We start from the raw sequence: 26,723 nt of genomic DNA, 5'->3' as shown, positions 1-26,723 counted from the left end.
AAACCATCCCCATCCATAACTGGTGTTATAGCTAGCTGTCAGTCTGTTTTTCAGGTTATTCTCTTTCTACCACTTTGCAATAATTTACAAGCTGTAACCCTTCCATGATCCATTTCCACAAGCAAGCTTCAGGGCTTTTTCAAAGTAACGTGTCAAATTTATTGCAGTATTTATGCATTGCTTAACAAATTAACATATATAAAACCATGCTACTGTTTTTATTGGTGCCTGTCTTTTCTAGAGAGCCCAGGGTGGTGCGAATAGTTAGTGCACTCAGCTGCTAACTGAAAGGTTGGAGATTCAATTCCACTAGAGGTGCCTCAGAAGAAAGGCCTGGCAATCTACTTCTGAAAAAAAATCAGCCACTGAAAACCCTATGGAGCACAGTTCTACTCTGACACACACATAGTCACCATGAGTCAAAATCAACCCAGAGGCACTGCCAACTGGTACTAGCACTCTCTTTTTAGGAGTATCACAGATGAAGTTTTTTAGTATCGTGCTCCTGGTCCCATTTTTCCCATAAACCCCGTGGTTTTTATTGTGCAGTTTTGCTTAGCACCATGATTTTTAGGCCACGTATGTTGCTTTATGAAAGAACTAACTGGATCAATGAGACATCCTAAAATTCTGCCAGCCAAATTGGTTCTATCTTAATTTGCATTACTCCAGAACCCTATAAGCCGTGGCCACAGGAAGAAAGGTGGTCTGACAGATGTAGCAGTCCAAAAGATGTAGCAGTAGACAAGCCTAAATGCCTTCCAGTGGCACAAATCAAAAAGTCCTCTGAATTTGGGACCGAGGAAAGCATAATCAAATTTAGGTCATAAGTAAAAAATGCTAATTTTGTCATTAACTTCTTTGGGGGTTTACAAGACATTTACCCTTTGCAATTGAAATGTGCACACACCAAATAATGTATCTACTATTTCTTATTATTATGTATACGTGCATTTCATTATACAAAACACAATTGGGATACAGAAAATGCTAATCGCAGCAGTCTCTGTTTAACCACCTTGATTGAATCTCATTTTTCCAACGCAAATAAGCATGCCTGCCTCCTGCTGCTTCCAACAGAGCATCACATACCTTTTGTTTTATGACTTCAGGAAGATTAGTCACAGATCCTGCCCAGGCAGAATATCGCCCTTTGTTTCCAGCGGGATTGTCCACCTCTAGGAAACTAAGGCCAGCTACAAAGCCTGAACTTCCCCCTCTGACAAATGGGTCCCCTCGCAACACATTGTTCTGGGTTCCTGTACAAGGAGAAATGAAATAAAATAAGTCAGGGTGCACAAGGAAATGAAAATGAGAACATGGAAGTGAAAAGTCTATCAAATATTTAAAAACAATCTAGCGGGCGGGGCCAAGATGGTGGACTAGGTGGACGCTACCACGGATCCCTCTTGCAAAAAAGACTCGGAAAAACAAGTGAATCGATCACATATATAACAATCTACGAACTCTGAACAACAAACACAGACTTAGAGACGGAGAACGAACAAATACGGGCAGACAGCAATCGTTTTCAGAACTAAGAGCCAGCGTACCAGGCAGGTGACCTTCGGAACCCGGGCTGGGGCAGAGCCCGGGGGGCAGACGGCACAGACAAGGGGCCCCACCCCGAACCCATCCCGGGAGGAAGTCTAGCTGGTTGGTGCGGGCGGCGTAGTGGCGCAGCCAGTGAGAGGAACACCCGGGAGCCAGTGACTGATCTTGGAGCGGGGAGAGCAGCGTCCCAGCTGGGGAGCCGTCCCGCCGGGAGTTTGGCGGGAGGCGGGCGAGGCACGAGCGTGGGGATCACCTATATTTCCCTAAAGTGACCCCGGGAGGGGGTGCCCAGACGTTCGTGAGGGCCACGTCCACCCAGTGCACGCGAATGGTGCAGCGCACCGGAGGGAGAAATCCCCAGGAGGAAGTGACTGGTCTTGGAGCGGGGAGAGCAGCGTCCCACCGGGGGAGCTGTCCCGCTGGGATCTTGGTGAGAGCGGGCGGGGTGTGAGCACATTCTCCTGAATAGACCCCGGGGGCGGGCCCAGCTGTTCCTGAGGGCCACGCCCACCCAGTTCGCACGAGCCCTGCGGCGCACCTGAGGGAGAAATCCCCGGGCGGAAGTGACTGATCTTGGAGCGGGGAGAGTAGTGTCCCAGCCGGGGAGCCGTCCTGACGGGATTCTGGCGGACGGGGGCGGAGCATGAATGCGGGGATCAGCTCTATATTCTGTGGTGCTACACGCCTAGCTCTCTGATCCCTCCCCCACCCTCCCCAGGCGGCTCCATTAACATCCGAATACCCTGAGCCAGAAGGAGAATTCAGATAGGGATCTGACTGCATTTTTTTTTAGCTGATTACCTGAAAAATCTAGTTTCCCAGTGATGGCTCGGAGACAGCAGTCCATATCAAACCACATAAAGAAACAGACCATGACAGCTTCTCCAACCCCCCAAACAAAAGAATCAAAATCTTTCCCAAATGAAGATACAATCCTGGAATTATCAGATACAGAATATAAAAAACTAATTTACAGAATGCTTAAAGATATCACAAATGAAATTAGGATAACTGCAGAAAAAGCCAAGGAACACACTGATAAAACTGTTGAAGAACTCAAAAAGATTATTCAAGAACATAGTGGAAAAATTAATAAGTTGCAAGAATCCATAGAGAGACAGCATGTAGAAATCCAAAAGATTAACAATAAAATTACAGAATTAGACAATGCAATAGAAAGTCAGAGGAGCAGACTCGAGCAATTAGAATGTAGACTGGGACTTCTGGAGGACCAGGGAATCAACATCAACATAGCTGGAAAAAAATCAGATAAAAGAATTTAAAAAAATGAAGAAACCCTAAGAATCATGTGGGACTCTATCAAGAAGGATAACTTGCGAGTGATTGGAGTCCCAGAACAGGGAGGGGGGACAGAAAACACAGAGAAAATAGTTGAAGAACTCCTGACACAAAACTTCCCTGACATCATGAAAGACGAAAGGATATCTATCCAAGATGCTCATTGAACCCCATTTAAGGTTGATCCAAAAAGAAAAACACCAAGACATATTATCATCAAACTTGCCAAAACCAAAGACAAACAGAAAATTTTAAAAGCAGCCAGGGAGAAAAGGAAGGTTTCCTTCAAGGGAGAATCAATAAGAATAAGTTCAGACTACTCAGCAGAAACCATGCAAGCAAGAAGGGAATGGGACAACGTATACAGAGCACTGAACGAGAAAAACTGCCAACTAAGGATCATATATCCAGCAAAACTCTCTCTGAAATAAGAAGGAGAAATTAAGATATTTACAGATAAACACAAGTTTAGAGAATTTGCAAAAACTAAACCAAGACTGCATGAAATGCTTAAGGAGGTTGTTTGGCCTGATGACCAATAATATCAGGTACCAGCAAAATACAAGGTCACAAAACAGAACGTCCTGATATCAACACAACTCAAATAGGGAAAGCACAAAAACAAACAAAGTAAGATTAATTCTAAAAAATAAATAAATAAACAAAATAATACACATAACAGGAAATCATGGAAATCAATAGATAAACGATCACAATAATCAAAAAGAGGGACTAAATATAGGAGGCATTGAACTGCCAGATGGAGAGTGATACAAGGTGATATAGAAGGATACAAGTTAGGTTTTTACTTAGAGAAATAGGGGTAAATAATAAGGTAACCACAAAAAGGAATATCAATTCCATAACTCAAGAAAAAAGCCAAGAAAAACGTAACGACTCAACAAACATAAAGTTAAACGTTATGAAAATGAGTTTCTCACAAGCTACTAAGAAAAACGTCTCAGCACAAAAAAGTATGTGGAAAAATGAAAAGGCCAACAACACACATGAAAAGGCATCAAAATGACAGCACTAAAAACTTATTTATCTATAATTACGCTGAATGTAAATGGACTAAATGCACCAATAAAGAGACAGAGAGTCACGGACTGGATAAAGAAACACGATCCATCTATATGCTGCCTACAAGAGACACACCTTAGACTTAGAGACACAAACAAACTAAAACTCAAAGGATGGAAAAAAATATATCAAGCAAATAATAAGCAAAAAAGAAGAAGAGTAGCAATATTAATTTCTGACAAAATAGACTTTAGTCTTAAATCCGCCACAAAGGATAAAGAAGGACACTATATAATGATAAAAGGGACAATTGATCAGGAAGATATGACCATATTAAATATTTACGCACCCAGTGACAGGGCTGCAAGATACATAAATCAAATTTTAACAGAATTGAAAAGCGAGATAAACACCTCCACATTTATAGTAGGGGACTTCAACACACCACTTTCGGAGAAGGACAGGACATCCAGTAAGAAGCTCAATAGAGACACGGAAAACCTACTTACAACAATCAACCAACTTGACCTCATAGACTTATACAGAACTTTCCTCCCAACTGCTGCAAAATATACTTTTTTTTCTAGCGCACATGGAACATTCTCTAGAATAGACCACATATTAGGTCATAAAACAAATCTTGGTAGAATCCAAAACATCAAAATATTACAAAGCATCTTCTCAGACCACAAGGCAATAAAACTAGAAATCAATAACAGAAAAACTAGGGAAAAGAAATCAAATACTTGGAAAATGAACAATACCCTCCTGAAAAAAGACTGGGTTATAGAAGACATCAAGGAGGGAATAAGGAAATTCTTAGAAAGCAACGAGAATGAAAATACTTCCTATCAAAACCTCTGGGACACAGCAAAAGCAGTGCTCAGAGGCCAATTTATATCGATAAATGCACACCTACAAAAAGAAGAAAGAGACAAAATCAGAGAACTGTCCCTACAACTTGAACAAATAGAAAGTGAGCAACAAAAGAACCCATCAGGCACCAGAAGAAAACAAATAATAAAAATTAGAGCTGAACTAAATGAATTAAAGAACAGAAAAACAATTGAAAGAATTAACAAAGCCAAAAGCTGGTTCTTTGAAAAAATTCACAAAATTGATAAACCATTGGCTAGACTGACTAAAGAAAAACAGGAAAGGAAACAAATAACCCGAATAAGAAACAAGAAGGATAAATTCTTAGAAAAATACTACCTACCTAAACTAACACATTCAGAAGTAGAACAACTAAATAGACCCATAACAAAAAAAGAGATTGAAACGGTAATCAAAAAACTCCCAACAAAAAAAAGTCCTGGCCCAGACGGCTTCACTGCAGAGTTCTACCAAACCTTCAGAGAAGACTTAACACCACTACTACTGAAGGTATTTCAAAGCATAGAACAAGACGGAATACTACCCAACTCATTCTATGAAGCTACCATCTTCCTGATACCAAAACCAGGAAAAGACATTACAAAAAAAGAAAATTTTAGACCTATATCCCTCATGAACATAGATGCAAAAATCCTCAACAAAATTCTAGCCAATAGAATCCAACAACACATCAAAAAAATAATTCACCCTGATCAAGTGGGATTTATACCAGGTATGCAAGGCTGGTTTAATATCAGAAAAACCATTAATGTAATCCATCACATAAATAAAACAAAAGATAAAAACCACATGATCTTATCAATAGATGCAGAAAAGGCATTTGACAAAGTTCAACACCCATTTATGATAAAAACTCTTACCAAAATAGGAATTGAAGGAAAATTCCTCAACATAATAAAGGGCATCTATGCAAAGCCAACAGCCAATATCACTCTAAATGGAGAGAACCTGAAAGCATTTCCCCTGAGAACGGGAACCAGACAAGGATGCCGTTTATCACCACTCTTATTCAACATCGTACTTGAAGTCCTAGCCAGGGCAATTAGGCTAGACAAAGAAATAAAGGGTATCCAGATTGGCAAGGAGGAAGTAAAGCTATCACTATTTGCAGATGATATGATTGTATACATGGAAAACCCTAAGGAATCCTCAAGAAAACTACTGAAACTAATAGAAGAATTTGGAAGAGTCTCAGGTTATAAAATAAACATACAAAAATCACTTGGATTCCTCTACATCAACAAAAAGAACACCGAAGAGGAAATAACCAAATCAATACCATTCACAGTAGCCCCCAAGAAGATAAAATACTTAGGAATAAATCTTACCAAGGATGTAAAAGACCTATACAAAGAAAACTATAAAACTCTGCTACAAGAAATTCAAAAGGACATACTTAAGTGGAAGAACATACCCTGTTCATGGATAGGAAGACTTAACATAGTAAAAATGTCTATTCTACCAAAAGCCATCTATACATATAACTCACTTCCAATCCAAATACCAATGTCATATTTTAAGGGGATAGAGAAACAAATCACTAATTTCATATGGAAGGGAAAGAACCCCCGGATAAGCAAAGCATTACTGAAAAAGAAGAAGAAAGTGGGAGGCCTCACTCTACCTGATTTGAGAACCTATTATACAGCTACAGTAGTCAAAACAGCCTGGTACTGGTACAACAACAGGCACATAGACCAATGGAACAGAATTGAGAACCCAGATATAAATCCATCCACGTATGAGCAGCTGATATTTGACAAAGGACCAGTGTCAGTCAATTGGGGAAATGATAGTCTTTTTAACAAATGGTGCTGGCATAACTGGATATCCATTTGCAATAGAATGAAACAGGACCCATACCTCACACCATGCACAAAAACTAACTCCAAGTGGGTCAAAGACCTAAACATAAAGACTAAAACGATAAAGATCATGGAAGAAAAAATAGGGACAACCCTAGGAGCCCTAATACAGGGCATAAACAGAATACAAAACATTACCAAAAATGACGAAGAGAAACCAGATAACTGGGAGCTCCTAAAAATCAAACACCTATGCTCATCTAAAGACTTCACCAAAAGAGTAAAAAGACCACCTACAGACTGGGAAAGAATATTCAGCTATGACATCTCAGACCAGCGCCTGATCTCTAAAATCTACATGATTCTGTCAAAACTCAACCACAAAAAGACAAACAACCCAATCAAGAAGTGGGCAAAGGATATGAACACACATTTCACTAAAGAAGATATTCAGGCAGCCAACAGATACATGAGAAAATGCTCCCGATCATTAGCCATTAGAGAAATGCAAATTAAAACTACGATGAGATTCCATCTCACACCAACTAGGCTGGCATTAATCCAAAAAACACAAAATAATAAATGTTGGAGAGGCTGCGGAGAGATTGGAACTCTCATACACTGCTGGTGAGATTGTAAAATGGTACAACCACTTTGGAAATCCATCTGGCATTATCTTAAACAGTTAGAAATAGAACTACCATACAACCCAGAAATCCCACTCCTCGGAATATACCCTAGAGATGCAAGAGCCTTCACACAAACAGACATATGCACACCCATGTTTATTGCAGCTCTGTTTAGCAAAAAGCTGGAAGCAACCAAGATGTCCGTCAACGGATGAATGGGTAAATAAATTGTGGTATATTCACACAATGGAATACTACGCATCGATAAAGAACAGTGACGAATCTCTGAAACATTTCATAACATGGAGGAATCTGGAAGGCATTATGCTGAGCGAAATGAGTCAGAGGCAAAAGGACAAATATTGTATAAGACCACTATTATAAGATCTTGAGAAATAGAAAAAACGGAGAACACATACTTTTGTGGTTACAAAGGGGGAGGGAGGGAGGGAGGGAGAGGGTTTTTTATTGATCAATCAGTAGATAAGAACTGCTTTGGGTGAAGGGAAAGACAACACACAATACAAGGAAGGTCCGCCTAATTGGACTGGACTAAAAGCAAAGAGGTTTCCGGGATAAAATGAAAGCTTCAAAGGTCAGCGGAGCAGGGGCTGGAGTCTGGGGAACATGGTTTGAGGAGACTTCTAAGTCAACGGGCAAAATAATTCTATTATGAAAACATTCTGCATCCCACTTGGAATTGTGGCGCCTGGGGTCCTAAATGCCAACAAGCGGCCATCTAAGATACATCAATTGGTCTCAACCCACCTGGAGCAAAGGCAAAGGAAGAACACCAAGGCCACACGACAACTAAGAACCCAAGAGACAGAAAGGGCCACATGAACCAGAGACCTACATTATCCTGAGACCAGAAGAACTAGTTGGTGCCCGGCCACAATCGATGTCTGCCCTGCTAGGGAGCACGACAGACAACTCCTGAGGGAGCAGGAGGCCAATGGGATACAGACCCCAAATTCTCATAAAAAGACCATACCTAATAATATGAATGCGACTAGAGGAATCCCAGAGACAATGCTCCCCAGAACTTCTGATGGCACAGGACAGGAACCATCCCTGAAGACAACTCATCAGGCATGAAAAGGACTGGTCAGCGGAGGGGAGAGAGATGCTGATGAAGAGTGAGCCAATTAAATTAGGTGGACACTGGAGAGTGTGTTGGCAACTCTTGACTGGAGGGGGGATGGGAAGATAGAGAGAGAGGGAAGATGGCAAAATTGGCACGAAACGAGAGACTGAAAGGGCTGACCCAATAGGGGGAGAGCAAGTGGGAGAAGGGAGTATGATGTATGTAAACCTACATGTGACAGACTGATTGGAATGGTAAATGTTCACTTGAAGCTTAATAAAAATTAATTAAAAAAAAAAAATCTAGCATCTAACATGAGATGCTTCGTTAAAACCAAAACCAAACCTGTCGCCGTAGAGTCAATTCTGACTCATAGCGACCCTATAGGACAGAGCTGAACTGTTCCACAGGGTTTCCAAGGCTGTAATCTTTATGGGGTTGGAGCCCTGGTGGCGCAGCGGTTAAGAACTTGGCTGATAACCCAAAGGTTGGCAGTTTGAATCCACCAGCCACCCCCTCATAACCCTATGGGGCAGTTATACTCTGTCTTATAGGATCACTATGAGTCAGAATCAACTGGATGGCAACAGGTTTGGGGTTTTTTTGTTGGTTTAATCTTTTTGAGAGCAGATCACCAGGTCTTCCTCCCTCAGGGCAGCTGGTGAGTTCAAACTGCTGACCTTTCAGTTAGCAGCTGAGCACAGAGGCATGAGCTGTAGCCTCTCTGTATAGACCCCAACGGGTTCCCTGGCTCCCACTAAGACAAGTAGCCTGGTGCAACAGAGAAAAGCCCAGATGTGCAGCCCTGTTTCCTGCATCTGAATCACAGGTCTGACTCTACTAACTGTGCTCTGGGGACATCTTCCTGTACTTCACTGTCCTCATCTGTAAAATAAGAAAACATAGTATCCACCTCTTAAAAAAAAAAAAAAATTTTTTTTTTCAGAAATAGTAAGCATCATGTGTTTGTTAAATACAAAGTAAAATAAAATACCGTGAACAGCTTCCAATCACCAGCCCAGATGATGATTGAAGTCAACATCTTCCAATAATCCTACTTCCATTTCTATTTCCAGATTATTATTTTTTCACCTTGTTCAAAAAACTCATCCTTCTTTGTCATGTGAGCTTCATGAAGACAGGTACTTTCTCCGTCACATTCATTGCTATATGCCCAGGGCCTAGAACACCTCCTGGCATACAGGCCACCATCACTACCACCAGTTGCCACTGAGTCAATCCCGACGCATGGTGACCCCATACGCATCAGTGTAGAACTGCCCTCCATAGGTTTTTCGATGGCTGATTTTTCAGAAGTAAATTGCCAGACTTTTCTTCTGAGGCACCTCTGGGTGGATTAGAACTGCCAATCTTTCGGTTAGTAGCCGAGTGGGTTAACCATTTGGGCCACCCAGGACTCCATGAATAGTTGACAAATGAAGTGAACTGAACGAGTAAATAAACCTGGTTTTACTACTCTGTTTCGCTCCTCCTGGCAGTCATCTGTCACTATCCCAAGAATCCCCGCTAACTTGCTGAGGACTTTGGCATCTGGGTCAGTCTTCACTTTCACCCTGATTTCTGCAATCACCCCAAGAGAATTTATATTCTAATACCACTCTGTCCATGAGCTTACACGATATACTGCAATCTGGCTTCCAACTCTACCACACTACAAAATCTATTTAAAGGCAATTAGCTGTTATTTGCTAAATTCAATGAACATTTTTCAGCCCTTGAGTTCCTTGATTCCCTAGCATTTCACCCTATTGACCACTCCTTCTCTATCTTCTATGTCACTGATCTCTTCCCGCTTCTTATCGTCTGTCTCAGACCACTCCTTCTCAGTCCCTCTTCTTTCCCTACAACTTTCCTTTGTAAATTTTCATCTAATCACTCCCTGCATAAAATCTTTTAATGACACCTTAGAGCCATCAGGATGAAACCTAAACTTTTTAACAGGGCATCTCAGATCCTTCACAATCAGCTTATCCTTGCAGTCTTTTTTTTCAATCACTCAAAGACTGCTGCCCGCCTTCTCCGCCCTCCCCATCACCACCACCACCAGCGGCACACACCAAAAACACTAACAGCACTGAGTATCTATGTCACAGGGTGAAACTGAGCCTTCTCTTGATATTGCCATTTATCTACCCTTGTTTGCCAGCCATCATAGGGGAGGAGGGCAGTATCCACTGAAAACATATTTACCATACACAGGCGATGCTCAGCGCCTTCCCCACCCTGCACGATGCCATATTGCTATGACATAGGAATGAGAGATCAGAGGTGAAAATAGCCAAAGAGAAGACATACACGAACTTCAACACCTCTAAATCTTCAAAAGCCCTAGAAGAGAGGGATAAAGGTTATGCTTGTAGTGCAAATTGCCCCCTCTCCTTTACCTGCAGCCAATTTTAAGGCTTCTTCCAGGTCCTTGCATTTGCTGCTTGATGTTTTCACAACGAAAAAATTGAAACCTGAGGAAGCACATTCCGTCATATCTACTGAACTATAACCTGGAAAAAAATGAAAAGGTGTGTGTTTAATTTCCACACTCACTGGAGACCTCCTTTGAGAGGTGGTCAGGTGTGACAGTGGGGGAAGGGATTGTTTCCTGCTACCAAGCTCTCGTCTATCAAGAGGGACAGGATTGGGGGTGGCAGGGGAGACCTGATGCTTGGGGGACACTGAGCTTCTGTTACAGGTGATGGAAAAATTCAGGAATGGTTAATGATGATGGTTGAGCAACACGATGAACATATTTAATGTCACTGAACTGCGCATGTGAAAATTGTTGAAATGGCAAATCTTTTGTTTCCTCTATATTTACCACAATAAAAAATGTGTTTTGTTTGTTTTGTTTTGCTTTTTGAAACAGTGACAGGCCCCAGAGGTCATGGTCCACAGACCTTCTGTTAGCCCAAGACAGGAACCATTCCCAAAGCCAACTCTTCAGACAGTGATTGGACTGGACTAGGACAGAAAATGATACTGGTAAAGAGTGAGCTTCTTGGATCAAGTAGACACATGAGCTATGTGGGCAGCTCCTGTCTGCAGGGGAGATGAGAGGGCAGAGGGGGTCTGAAGCTGGCTGAATGGACACAAGAATAGAGTGGAGAGAAGGAGTGTGCTGCCTCATGGAGGGAAACTAGGAGTATATAGCAAGGTGTGTATAAATTTTTGTATGAGAGACAGACTTGATTTGTAAACTTTCACTTAAAGTACAATAAATTTTTTTTTTAAACATAAAAAAACAAAAAAGAGTGACAGGGTATGTAAATTGTCAAGTGCTCTAGAAGGTCAAAAACCAAAACCAAACCCATTGCCATCGAGTTGATGCCAACTCATAGTGACCCTAAAGGACAAAGTAGAGCTGCCCCATAGGGTTTTCAAGCAGCGCCTGGTGGATTCGAACTGTTGACATTTTGGTTAGCAGCCATAGCCCTCAACCACTAAGCCACCTCAGGAGAAGGATTATTTGTTTCTTTTACATTTCAGGAGAGGAGGAGACAAGGGTGATGTCTACATGAAAAAGTGGAGGAAGGAGAAATTGAAAGTCCATTAAGAATTCAAACATTCATCCAGCAAATGCCATTTTTCAAGATATATTCAAGCAGGAGTGTGATGGTCTCCAGCCCACTTCTGGAGTCCCCAAACCTGGGTTCTACTGCCTCAGTCTCTCCATCTTTAATATTTGTGGTTTCTAACATCTCCTTCCCATGACTCATAATCTTAGAATGTGACAATTTTTACTCAAAAAAAAAAAATTGGGGGGGGGTTAGTTCTCGAGTAGAGTTTTGCCAATGCGAAGAGAAGAAAATTGGAAAGGAGAATAGAAAATAATGAAGCATGGAAATCTATTTCTTGTATAATTTTATTAACTATAATGAGAATGTTGTTGTTAGGTGCTGTCAGCCTCATTACTTCTTAAAATAAAGAACAATTGGGGAGGCACATATTATATCCCTGGGGCTTTGATTACATTTAAATTAAAACTTCTAGAAAGAATAGAAACTGCTCAAGAGTGAAATTTTTACTAAACAATTACCAACTTGGAAAGCTTAAAAAAAAAAAATCCTCTCCATTTCTTTTAAATGCTAAAGAAAAAAAAAAATGGGTAGCGAAACTGAGGTTAGACTAAGCCAGTTGCTGGACTGATTTTCCAAAGAAACATTGGCCCCATGTTTGCTAAAGAAACCAGTGCTTATACATTAATTTCATAGGCATTCCAGTCTTTGTGAGGTTAGAAAAGTTCAAATTCTAGTTAAATTTTATTTGGTAGAGATGTACCAAAAATACAGAAAAAAAATATTGTAGCTAACCCACAAGGGAAGGCTACAAGACCCCCTCTGAATTTCATGTAAAAAGTCTGTCTTCCAAGATCGTAGGGAAGTCTTTACTGCAGAGGAGACCATGAAGATGAATATGATTTGGAAAGGTGAAGGAAGTATGGGGTTAAGCTAAAGACAAAGATGGGTTGGTAAACTGGGCCACAATGTCTGGAGAGGAGTAGGTGCTAAAAGATCACTCCTTTCCCTCCAGCATCATTGGTAAACTGGGCCACAATGTCTCTGGACAGGAGTAGGTGCTAAGAGACCGCTCCTTTCCCCCAGCATCAGGGCAGATGAGAGCCTCCTCCTCTCACCTCGAGGTCAAAACCAAATAACCAAACCCATTGCTGTCGAGTCAATTCCAACTCATAGTGCCCCTATAGGACAGAGTAGAACTGTCCCATAGAGTTTCCAAGGAGCACCTGGTGGATTCAAACCACCAACCTTTTGGTTAGCAGCCATAGCACTTAACCACTATGCCACCAGGGTCAATGCTGCATTCTGAATCTGCCAAGAATCAGGTAATTCTGACAGCAGCAGCGCAAACAGTGATAAGTCAAGCTGGCTCTGGAGCCGGTTAGACCAAAGTTTAAATACCTCCCTTACAATCTATGTGACGCTGGATAAGTCCCTTAATAGCACCGACTCTCCATTTCCCCAATCTGTGGGACAGGGATTATAATGCCCACCTCACTAGGCAGTAGTTAGGATTATTGCTAACATATGGAACTCAGCTGCCATAAGGAAGGCACTCGATAAAGTTTAGCTATTGTTACATGTACTAGTTAGCAAGCAAACTTGTGATATTCAGACCAGACTGTTATAAAGGAATGTGAGTAGTAAAGAACAGAGGTAAATAAAATACTTTTGAAAAATATTTGATTTCTGGAATATCAACAAATTCCTCATTTGGGTTTCCTTGAGGAATACTGTTTCATCAGCAAAATGGAAAAAGTATTTGAAAATCCACTCAGCACCTCTGATTGGTTTAACTCATATTTCAGGGTGCCATCCAAAAGAGTCAGGAGGCTTTTCTTAAAACATGTCAGCTTTTGAGTGGAGTATAATGGGTTCTTGAAAATTTGGGTTCTTTTGCAATTTAAATCTATTCATCAAATTTAAGAGTTCTAAAGTTTAAATTAACTACATGTTATTTTCCCCCATTAAAATCCCTGTGGTGCTTTTATATAACAATTTTCTAATACTCTACCATTTTTTTTCATTTTTTCTGAGTCCACATAAAATAGAAATTTGTATTCTCCTCCTAAGGATCCAGACTGCAAATAATGAGTCCCATACTGATCAATTAGTCTTCGGTAGGTGCTGTAATCATAGAGAGAGGGGAGGTGGGAGAGTTCCTTCCAGAATGTCTCAGCAAGGTGCAAAAATTCCGGATTGTTATTGATGAATTGAGCCACTTCCACAGTGTTCTGAATAACCATCAATTGATAACTCTAAGGATGAAGAAAGAGTAAAAGGAGTTTTAGGTACAGACAAAAAGACAATGGGAATAGCTCCCTCTTGGATGTTTCCATCAACCAACTGCCATTTCCAATTAACCTAGATTATGAATTTCAATTTCTGATGCATGATAAGATCTCTTCTAAGACCACCCTCTGGAAGTAATCTAAGGATTTTTGGAGTCCCAAACAGGAAGAAATGTCTGAGTGATACCTAATTTCTTTTATACATGACCTCTAAACCCCTAAGGCCTAGTTGGTATGCTTTCCCCAACTAGAAAAAGAGAATCAATTTCATTAATTGCAAAATAATCTCACAAACAAAAATATAAAAATGACACGTCCCTAGGGCCCACATCTTGACGTTAATTTAGAGGCAAGGAGATTGTATAACTTATCTCCCGTACTGGAAGTTAAGCCACTTTATAATAAAGTTTTTTTTAACCCTTGGTAAACATCCTTAAAGTTATCCAAGATAGATCTACCTTATACCAAATCTCCATTTATATGAACAATATTATATGGAAGTGATAAATGATTCTACAGCTTATATTCCCACAGTCAGCTTCTTACACATAAAACAAATGAAATCAATATTCCTTTATACCATCCTTGCCTGATTTATTAATCAAGTTACCTACTTTAAGAATGAGATAAAATATGCAGATTATGAATGATCAGCCTGAAAAAGTCTTCAGCAATAAGTGTTTATCAACTAGTCCAACCTACCTCATTTGTTCAGATTTCCCAAGATGAAACTTTTAATATTTCAAAAACAATAATGTTTAAAAATAAGTCATTTAACTTCCTTGGGAAAAAAATTTGGTATCTCAAAAATTATGAAGTTTTTAAAATCTTTTAGTTTCCTACACCTTCTAAAAACATTCAACCATTAGAATTTAGAAAGCACTTATAAGCCACTAATTGGATTTTTTTAATTGTGTGTGTTTGACACTTAAAATAGTAGTGTCAATAATCATGAATGAGACATTTGGGATAGTTTTTTGCTTGGGGGTTTTAATTAGAAGATTTCAAGGTAAATTATTTTTTCTAAGATTTTCAAATAAGATCAAATATTTTAATGAGCAAATAAGCATAATATGTAAGTATATATATTATCAAAGAGAATTAATAAGACATGGCTATACATTTTTGAAGAAATATATTGTGCCTTTAAAGAAGTACTATTACCCTGATTAAAAAATGAAAGCTTTTCGTAAATATACTTATGTTCAAGTTAGCAATACTTAAAGCCAGTATAATAAGGAAAAATTAGCTGATATTTCATACAGACCTTTTTTGTATGAATTTCACGGTTAGTTGAAGTATGACTGTACGAATCAGATGATGAAGATCTGAAAAAGGATTTCTTCCTACGAGATGATGTGTGTATTGTCGACGTATGGTGTACATAAGACCAACTGCTATTGTAAAATTCATAATTAAAATCATTATTTACTTTCACCTGGAAAGAAAATAAAAAATTTTACTATAACCAAAATAAGGCCTTGGATATACCCATGATACTTTTATCATAAATCCCTTAACATGAATGCTTCTTTATACAATCTTCCCAAAAAGACAAAGCTCTTCACTGAGGAAGAAAAATAATAAACTTTGACGCAATGTGCAGGGGGAAGGAGAGCATATGAAAATTCAGTGCACTTTTTTTTCTTTTTTATTGTGCCATAAGTGAAAGTTTACAGTTAAAGTCAGTTTCTCATACAAAAACTTACACACACATTGCTATGTGACCCTAATTGCTCTCCCTATAAAGTGAGCACACTCCTCTTCTCCACCCTCTGTTTTCCGTGTCCATGCAACCAGCTCCTGTCCGCTCTGCCTTCTCATCTCATGTCTAGATAGGAGCTGCCCACATAGTCTCATGTGTCTACTTGAGCTAAGAAACACACACCACACCAGTATCATTTTATGTCTTATAGTCCAGTCTAATCCTTATCTGAAGAGCTGGCTTCGGGAATGGTTTTAGTTTTGGGCTAACAAAGAGTCGAGGCTCATGTCCTCCGGGGCCTCCCCAGTCTCAATCAGACCATTAAGTCTGGTCTTTGTAGGAGATTTTGAGTTCTCCATCCCACTTTTCTCCTGCTCCATCAGGGATTCAGTGCTGTGTTCCCTGTCAGGGCAGTCATTGGTGGAAGCCAGGCACCATCTAGTTCTTCTTGCCTCAGGCTGATGGTTTATGTGGCCTTTTCTGTCTCTTGGGCTCATATCTTCCTTGTGTCTTTGGTGTTCTTCATTCTCCTTTGATCCAGGTGGGTTGAGACCAGTTGATGCATCTTAGATGGCCACTTGCTAGCTTCTAAGACCCCAGGCACCACTCAACAAAGTGTGAGGCAGAACGTTTTCTTAACACAATGTGTTATGCCAATTGACCTAGATGTCCCCTGAAACCATGGTCCTCAGACACTCCACCCTGCTACTTTGTCCCTCGAAGTGTTTGGTTGTTTAGGAAACTTCTTAGCTTTTGGTTTAGTCCAATTGTGCTGACTTCTCCGGTATTGTGTGTTGACCTTCTCTTGACCTAAAATAATTCTTGCCTACTACTACCTAGTGAGTGAATATTCCATCCCTCCCTCTCCACCCTCGTAACCATCAAAGAATGATTTCTTCTGTGCTTAAGCCTTTTCTTGAGTTCTTATATTAGTGGTCTCATACAATATTTGTCCTTTTACAACTGACTAACTTCACTCAGCATAATGCCTTCTGGATTCATCCATGTTATGAGATGTTTCACGGATTCATTGTTGTTCTTCATTGTTGAGTAGTATTCCATTGTGTGAATATGTGAATATACCATAATTGTTTATCCATTCGTCTGTTGATGGGCACCTTAGTTGTTTCCATCTTTTTGTTATTGCAAACAGTGTTGCAGTGAGCATGGGTGTGCATATATCTATTCATGTGAAGGCTCTTATTTCCTAGGATGTATTCCAAGGAGTGAGATTGATGGATCATATGGTAGTTCTGTTTCTAGCTTTTTAAGGAAGTGCCAAATGAATTTCCAAAGTGGTTGTACCACTTTACATTCCCACCAGCAGTGTGTAAGTGTTCTGGTCTCTCCACAACCTCTCCAACAATTATTATTTTGTGTTTTTTGGATTAATGCAAGCCTTGTTGATTTGCATTTCTCTAATGGCTAATGATCACGAGCATTTCCTCATGTATCTGTTAGCCACCTGAATGTCTTCTTTGGTCAATTGGCTGTTCATATCCTTTGCCCATTTTTTAATAGGGTTATTTTTCTTTTTGTTTTTGAGGTTTTGCAGCACCTTGTAGATTTTAGAGATTAGACGCTGATCGAATTTGTTGTGGCCAAAAAGTTTTTCCAAGTCTGTAGGTTGTCTTTTTACTCTTTTGATGAAGTCTTTGGATGAGCATAAGTCTTTGATTTTTAGGAGCTCTGAGTTATCTACTTTCTCCTCTGGTGTTTGTACATTCTTACAAATGTTTTATATACTGTTTATGCCATGTATTAGGGCTCCTAGAGTTGTCCCTATTTTTTCTCCCATGATCTTTATCATTTTAGATTTTATATTTAGGTCTTTGATCCATTGCGAGTTAGTTTTTGTGCATGGTGCGAGGTATGGGTCTTGTTTCATTGATTTGCAGATGAATATCCAGTTATGCCAGCACCATTTCTTAAAGAGGCTGTCTTTTCCCCAAATAACAGGCTTTGGGCCTTTGCAGAATATCTGCTGCTCATAAGTGGATGGATTTACATCTGGATTCTCAATGCTGTTGCATTGGACCATGTATCCATTGTTGTACCAACACCAGGCTGTTTTGACTACCATTGGTGGTATAATACGTTCTAAAATCAGGTAATGTGAGGTCTCCCACTTTGTTCTTCTTTGTCAGTAATGCTTTACTTATCCGGGGCCTCTTCCCTTTCTATATGAAGCTGGTGATTTGTTTCTCCATCTCATTAAAAAATGCCATTGGAATCTGGGTTGGGATTGCATTGTACCTATAAATCACTTTGGGCAGAACAGATATTTTCACAATGTTAAGTCTTCCTATCCATGAGCAAGGTATGTTTTTCCACTTATGTATGTCTCTTTTGGTTTCTTGCAGTAGTGTCTTGCAGTTTTCTTTGTATAGGTCTTTTACATCTCTTGTTAGATTTATTTCTAAGTATTTTATCTTCTTGGGGGCTATTGTAAATGGTATTGATTTGGTGATTTCTTCTTCCACATTCTCTTTGTGTAGAGGAATCCAACTAATTTTTGTATGCTTATGTTGTATCCTGATCCTTTGCTGAACTCTTCTATTAGTTCCAGTAGTTTTCTTGAGGCTTTTGGGGGGTTTTCTTTGTATAAGATCATATCATCTGCAAGAAGAGATACTTTTACTTATTCCTTACTAATTTGGGTGTCCTTTATTTCTTTTTCTAGCCTAATTGCTCTGGCTAAGACCTCCAGCACAATGTTGAATAAGAGTGATGATAAAGGGCATCCTTGTCTGGTTCCCATTCTCAAGGGGAGTGCTTTCAGACTCTCTCCATTTAGGATGATGTTGGCTGTTGGCTTTGTATAAATGCCCTTTATTATGTTGAGGGATTTCACTTCTATTCCTATTTTGCTGAGAGTTTTTATCATTAATAGGTGTTGGATTTTGTCTAATGCCTTTTGTTCTTGTCTTTTGTTTTATTTATGTGATGGATTACATTGATTGTTTTTTCTAATGTTAAACCATCCCTTTACACCTGGTATGAATCCCACTTGGTCATGGTGAATTAGTTTTTTGATATGTTGTTGAATTCTATTGGCTAGAATTTTGTTGAGGATTTTTGCGTCTAAGTTCATAAGGGATATTGTTCTGTAATTTTCTTTTTTTGTGGTATCTTTACCTGGTTTTGGTATCAGGGTTATGCTGGCTTCATAGAGTGAGCTTGGGAATATTCCATCATTTTCTATGCTCTGAAATACCTTTAGTAGTAGTGGTGTTAACTCTTTTCTGAACTGGTAGAATTCTCCAGTGAAGCCATACGGGCCAGGGCTTTTTTTGTTGTTGGGAGTTTTTTAATTACCTTTTCAATATTTTCTTTTGTTATGGGTTTATTTAGTTGTTCCGCCTCTGTCTGTGTTAGTTTAGGTAGGTAGTGAGTTTCTAGAAATTTGTCCGTTTCCTCTAGGTTTTCAAATTTGTTAGAGTAAAATTCAGTTCACTTTCTGCAGAATTTTCCAGTAAACCTAAAATGGTGCTAAAAAATAAAGGAAAAACTTTAACTACCACTTAGGCCAAGCCTGTATGAATGTAAGTGTACAAATGTAAGGAGTAAATTTTATTCTGTGATTACTATCTGTTAAGCAGGAAATATGGTATCAGTAATGGCAATCCTGAGTGACTCACAAAATACATTTCTATATGAACATTTTTCATTTTCCTTGAATGTCAGCATTTAACACTGAAGTGAGCAAATTAACAAAGCTGCCCTGACAGAAAACTGCAAGCATTTGGTTCTCAATTTCTCATCTAATATAGGGGATCAGAGATACAAATAGGTCATGCTAAGCAATTAAATCATTCAGACTCAGTTTTGGAATGTTTGATGTGATCCAGTAATGAATTTAATTTTCTAATTCTGTTTGACTTAAACAAATGCTAAAATTATAAACTTTTCTCTTATTTTAGGTGGTAGAAGAAAAGGATATTCCAAAAGAATTTTAAAACAGACAAGAGGTTAGTCAAATGTGGCTAACCAAGAGGTGACAGCTCTATTCAAGTATGTTTTATAATCACCTTTATTTACTCTAGATCAAGTGTCAAAATGAAATGCCCACACAGGCCTGGCAAGTAATATAAATCTTTCCACTGGAAGCAACCAGGGAAAAGTATGGTGATAAACGACGAGCACACATTCTGTGTAACAAAGGGGTCACCCAACACTCAGGCTGAATTGTGTCCCCAGATATATGTGTTGTAATTCCTAACCTCTATGCCTGTCGCTGTAATCCCATTTGGGAATGGTTGTCTTCACTGTGTAAAATGAGACATGGTAAGTGTAAGTGTGTCTAGGGTCAATCTCTTTTGAGATATAAAAGGGATTAAAATAAGCAAGCCGGCAAGCAGAGATGGGGTAAGATAGACATCAAGACACATGGAGATCTCCAAGGAACCTGGAAGCAGAAACTTAAGAGTGAAAGCCCTTCCTCCAGAACCAACAGAAACAGAAAGTCTTCCCCTAAGGCCTGTGCTCTGAACTCAGACTTTTAACCTCCTAGACCACCATGTGCCTGTCAGTTTGTCATACTGTGGTGGCTTGCATGTTGCTGTGATGCTGTAAGCTACGCCACCAGTATTTCAAATACCAGCAGGGTCGCCCATGGTGGATAGGTTTCAGCAGAGCTTCCAGACTAACACAGACTAAGAAAAAGGACCTAGCAGTATACTTCTGAAAAAACCGGACTGTGAAAATCTTATGAATAGCAGCAGAACATTCCCTGACATAGTGCCAGAAGGTGAGGCCCTCAGGTTGGAAGGCACTCAAAATACGACTGAAGAAGAACTGACTTCTCAAAGTAGAGTCAACTTTAATGACATGGATGTAGTCAACCTTTGGGACCTTCGTTTGCTGATGTGTCACAACTCAAAATGAGAAGGAACGACTGCAAACATCCATTAATAATTGGAACATGGAGTGTATAAAGTATGAATCTAGGAAAATTAGAAGTCATCAAAAACGAAATAGAATGCGTAAAGACTGATATCCTAGGCATTAGTGTGCTAACATGCCCTGCTATTGGCCATTGTGAATCAGACAATCATATGATCTACTATGCTGGGAATGGCAAATTGAAGAGGAATGGTGTTGCATTTAACATCAGAAAGAACATTTCAAGATCTATCCTGAAGTACAACATTGTCGATGATAGGATAATATCCAAGTGCCCATAAAGAAGACAAGTTAATATTACTATTATTCAAATTTATGCATCAACCTCTAATGCCAAAGATGAAGAAACTGAATATTTTACCAACTTCTGCAATCTGAAATTGATCAAACATGCAGTCAGGATGCATTAATAATTACTGGTGCTTGAAATGCAAAAATAGGAAACAAAAAAGAAGAGTTGATAGTTAGAAAATATAGCCTTGGTGATAGAAATGACTCCAGAGATCCCACAATGGAATTCTGCAAGATCAACAACTTCATTGGAAATACCTTTTTCCAACAACAGAAACGGCAACTGTGATGGTTTAGATTGTGTGTCACCTTGGCTGGGCCATGATTCTTGGTGTTTATGCGTGATCACCCCCATAATGAGATCTGCTGTGAGTAGCCAATCAGCTGAAAGGGAGTTCCCTGGGCATGTGGCCTGCATCCAAATATTAGTGGATGCCCTGCCTATCGCCTGCTCTGGATCCTGCAGCTGCCTCCTGTTCCTCTGACCTCCGGTTCTTGGGACTTTAGCTAGCAGCTTACCTGCCCATCTTGGGATTCGTCAATCTTCATGGCCTATGAGAAAGAGCCCTGCTCTCCAACCTGCCCCCCTTTGGTTTTCCAGCCCCTATGAATCCTCTATCCTGATCCAGGGACTTGGGACTTTCCAGCCTCTACAATTGTGTGAGTCATTTCCTTGATAAAAACCTCTCTATATATATTTATATGCTTTACCCGTTTTGCTTCTCTGGAGAACCTAGCCTAAGACAGCAACACATGGACCTCACCACATGGAAAACACATGAAGAAGCTCAATATCAGCAGTTAGACCAAGGCCAGGAGCAGAACAGATCATCAGTTGCTCATATGTAAGTTCAAGTCGAAGGTGAAGAAAATTAAAACAAGTTGACGAGAGCCAAAGTTTGACCTTGAGTATATCCCACTTGAATTTGGAGACCACCTCAAGAATAGATTTGACACATTAAACACTAATGACTGAAGACCAGAGGAGTTACGTGATGACATCAGGACATCATACATGAAGAAAGCAAAGGTCATTAAAAAGACAGGAAAGAAAGAAAAAATGAAAAAAATGTCAGAAGGGACTCTGAAACTTGCTCTTGAAAGTCAAGTAGCTAAAGCAAAAGGAAGAAATGACGAAGTAAAAGGGCAGAAGAGAAGATTTCGAAGGATAGCTCGAGAAGACAAAGTAAAGTATTATAATGAAATGTGCAAAGATCTGGATTTAGAAAACCAAAAGGGAAGAACACACTCGGGATTTCTTGAACCGATAGAAATGAAGAAAAAATTCAAGCATCGAGTTGCAATACTGAAGGAGTCAATGGGCAAAATATAAATGACACAGGCAGCATCAAAAGAAGATAGAAGGAATACACAGAGTCACTGTACCAAAAAGAATTGGTCGACGCTCAACCATTTCAGGCGGTAGCATGTGATCATGAACCAGTGGAACTGAAAGAAGAAGTCCAAGCAGCACTGAAGGTATTGGCAAAAAACAAGGCACCAAGAATTGACAGACTACTGATTGAGATGTTTCAACAAACAGATAAAGCACTAGAGATGCTCAGTAGCCCACACCAAGAAATTGGGAAGAGAGCTACTTGGCCACCTGACTAGAAGAAATCCACATCTGTGCTCATTCCAAAGAACTGCGATCCAACAGAATGTGAAAATTATCAAACAATATCATTAATATCATACGTGAGCAAAATTTTCCTGAAGATAATTCAAAAAGAGTTGCAGCAGTACATTGACATAGAACTGCCAGAAATTCAAGCTGGATTCAGAAGAGGACTTGGAATGAGAGATATCATTGCTGATGTTAGCTGGATCTTGGCTGAAAGCAGAGAATACCAGAAAGATGTTTACCTGTGTTTTATTGACTATGCAAAGGCATGGATCATAACAATTTATGGATAACACTGTGAAGAATGGGAATTCCAGAACACCTGTACATAGACCAAGAGGCAGTCATTTGAACAGAACAAGGGGATACTGCGTGGTTTAAAATCAGGAAAGGTGTCCTTCACCGTTGTATCCTTTTACCATACATACTTATTCAGTCTGTATGCTGAGCAAATAATTCGAGAAGCTGGACATTATGAAGAAGAACATGGCATCAAGATTGGTGGAAGACTTATTAACAACCTGTGATATGCAGATGACACAACCTTATTTGCTTAAAGTGAAGAGGAGTTGAAGCACTTACTGATAAATATCAAAGACTACAGCCTTCAGTGTAGATTACATCTCTACATAAAGAGAATGAAAATCCTCACAACTGGATCAATAAGCTACATCATGATAAACAGAGAAAATATTGAAGTTGTCAAGGATTTCATTGTACTTGGATCCACAATAAACATCCATGGAAACAGCAGTCAAGAAATCAAATGACATATTCCACTGGGCAAATTTCTCTACAAAAGATCTCTTTCAAGTGTTCAAAAGCAAAGATATCACTTTGAGAACTAAGGTGTGCTTGACCCGAGCCATGACATTTTCAATTACCTCATACACATTCAAAAGCTGGACAATGAATAAGGAAGACTGAAGAAGAATTGGTGCCTTTGAATTATGGTGTTGGCGAAGAATAATGAATATACCGTGGACTGCCAGAAGAATGAACAAGTCTGTCTTAGAAGAAGATCAGAGTGCTCCTTGGATGGCAAACTTTGTCTCATGTATCTTGGACATGTTGTCAGGAGAGATCAGTTCCTGGGGAAGGACATCAAGCTTGGTAAGGTAGATGACCAGCAAAAAAGAGGAAGACCCTCAATGAGATGGATTGACACAGTGACTGCAACAATGGGCTCAAACACAGCCATGATTGTGAGCGTGGGGCAGGACCTGGCCGTGTTGTGTTCTGTTGTACATACGATCACTATGAGTCAGAACTGACTTCAAGCCACATAACAACAACGACAACTTCCTAGAGGGTCATTGAAAAAAAGGAAGACCTTCAATGAGATGGACTGACACCAGTGGCTGCAAAAATGGGCTCAAACATAGCAATTGTGGGGATGGCAAAGGACTGGACAGTGTTTTGTTCTGTTGTACATAGGGTCATTATGGGTTGGAACTGACTCGACGGCACCTAACAACAATCTCCTTAATTGTGAGAAAGTAAGTTTCTATTTGTTAAAGCCATCCATTTGCAGTATTTCTGTTATTGCAGCAGTAAATAACTAAAACGGCCTATCATTGTGTTCTGCCACTGATGGTATCTTAGTTGTCTAGTGCTGCTATAACAGAAATACCGCAAGTGGATGACTTTAACAAACAGAAGCTGATTTTCTTATAATTTAGGAGGCTAGAAGTCCAAACTCAGAGCACACTAGGGGAAGGCTTTCTCTCTCTGCTGGCTCTGGAGGAAGGTCCTTGCCTCTTCACCTTCTGCTTCCTGTTTCCTTGGAGATCTCCATGTGTCTTACCATCTGTCTTACCCCATCTCTCCTTTACTCTCTCATTTAACCTCTTTTATATCTCAAAAGAGACTGATTCAAGAAACATCCTACAAAATCCAGTCTCATTAACCTAATAAAGAAAACTCATTCCCAAATGGGATTATAACCACAGATACAGAGTTGGGATTTACAACCCATATTTTTGGAGAACACAGTTCAGTCTATAACACATGGGTCACCAGGTTCTAGCATTGATGGGTTATCAGGTTGTAGCACTGACATACTGTCAGAATCTAGCAGTGACAGATGTCTGGTTTTTCAAGGAACAGAAAGATAAATCTGACTGTATGTACAATCTCTTAATTTTTAAAAAAAATATATAGAAAACTAATTTGCTAAAATGCCAACATCTATGGGGATTAAGTAAAACATGCAAGAGAACTCTCTCTCACAGTGCCTGCTCTACACAAATATTTAAATCAGACCCCTCACAAATATTTGTGTTTTTATTATACATTCAAACATGTCCATGTGTGAGATAAAAGACAGAAAATTAAAATGAAGAAAATGATACACTTTAGAAAAACTAAAGAATATGACAGAATATTATGCAGCCGTATTTAATTACACCAGTGAAGACAGAATAACTTCTCATATGTCACGTCAAAATATGACAGGTGTCCGGTTAGCTACAGCTATGCAAGTACATGCCCAGTCAAAAACAAGACTGGAAAGATATACACCAAGACGCCGGAAAGTATTATATGACTTTTATCACTGCCCCATGCTGGAAATTAGACATACATGCTAAAAACATGCCTGAAGATAAAAAGATGGATTTAATCATGTTTTATTAGAGGATTAATTTCATCACATTGTGCCATTGGTTTGTTTAAAAGTCAAATGCTAAAATTCAGCTCAGGCTAAAATGGAGAACGTATGCAATGACGTTGACTAAAAAGACGGCATTATCTACAGTGTAAAGAGCCTGATGGTTCCGTGGTTAAAGCATGTGCCGTTAACCAAATGTTTGATGGTTCGAACCCACCAGCCACTCCACAGGAGAAAGATGTGGCAGTCTGTTTCCATAAAGATTTACAGTCTTGGAAACCCTATAGGGTCGCTATAAGTCAGAATCGACTGGATGGCAGTGATTTTTTGTTAGCTTGTTTTGTTTTATTTTGGTACCTAAAGTGTTAGAGACTTCTACAGTAAATAGATAACTCTTAGTCGTATTTGGTTTTCGATAGACAAATTTTTTATTATTATTATTATTGGGGGAAAAAGTTATCTACCTTCTTTTCAATGCAAACAAAATTTAGCCTGTTTTCCCCATCTTCAGATCCACAATTCAAATACTTGATTCCTGATTTATGCAAATAAGCCTCAACCATAGCTGCAAGAATCATCTTTCTTGAGGTCATGTGATCTCATTCATTTTTCCTTAAGCAATACCCCCTTCCTTCCAGTTTAGATCCTAAAGTCACCCTCAGTGGATCCTACCTCTGAAATCACAAAGGCAAACACCTTGTCCTCTGACATCTCTTACTCTTTTGACACTCATTCTATTACTACCATGCCTATTATTTAACTTTGCAGACAAAAATTCTTCAACTCATTCTCCCTTCTCTCTCCATATCAGTCCCTTCATTTTTTTCACTTCCATCCCATTGCAACTTAGACTTCAATAGTGCATGACTTCAACCATTCTCTTGCCAATGAACTTAACTTCCTTGCCTAGACGTCCTACTACCATGTTTGCCTGTCAAAAACCTCACCCTGGTTCAATGCATGCTGCTAAACTATTTAGCATTGCTACCGAAAAAAAAAAATAATTAATTACACAGCTGAACAGATTCTTGCCACTATAAATCCATTCATGATTTTCAGCCTCAATGGAATCTTCAATATTATCCAGCGTTCCTATAATTCCCTAGCCAGTTCTCTCTCTCTCTCTCTCCCACTATGTCAAATATTTCTGCTATTTCTGCAGCCACTTCAATCCTCCAATCCTATAACCACTTCCTTTACGCTCATCATATGACCTTATGTTCTTCTTTACCAACACTCCCACTCTCAGAGACCCCTTAAACTCCTGGCTACCAAATCTATGTACTTGTTAACATTTCTTCCCATCTTTTCTTCCACAGATGTCCCTCCTCCTACCTAAAGCTGATTTCTCTGTCTCTTTTTTTGTATTATATTCCCTCCCACCATTTCAAAGAACTTATTAAATTGATTGATCATTCCCTGTCCTACACTTTCAATTTCTCTTTCTGTACTGGCTCACTCCTATCAACGCT

General features: G+C 39.5%; 1 protein-coding gene across 1 annotated transcript in view; it reads right to left on the bottom strand.

The window, feature by feature from the left end:
• C7 (complement C7) overlaps nt 1–26,723 on the bottom strand; it is a 94,294-nt gene that overhangs the window by 37,756 nt on the left and 29,815 nt on the right. The window contains exons 7-10 of the mRNA XM_049862925.1: nt 15,383–15,553; nt 13,839–14,082; nt 10,700–10,813; nt 1,093–1,259 (exon numbers count right to left, since the gene is read on the bottom strand). Coding sequence (XP_049718882.1) covers nt 1,093–1,259; nt 10,700–10,813; nt 13,839–14,082; nt 15,383–15,553 — 696 coding nt within the window. The remainder of the gene's footprint in view (nt 1–1,092; nt 1,260–10,699; nt 10,814–13,838; nt 14,083–15,382; nt 15,554–26,723) is intronic.

Source organism: Elephas maximus, chromosome 2, assembly GCF_024166365.1.
Source record: "Elephas maximus indicus isolate mEleMax1 chromosome 2, mEleMax1 primary haplotype, whole genome shotgun sequence".
Taxonomy (NCBI): domain Eukaryota; kingdom Metazoa; phylum Chordata; class Mammalia; order Proboscidea; family Elephantidae; genus Elephas; species Elephas maximus.
This window is presented reverse-complemented; position numbering and strand designations above follow the sequence as displayed.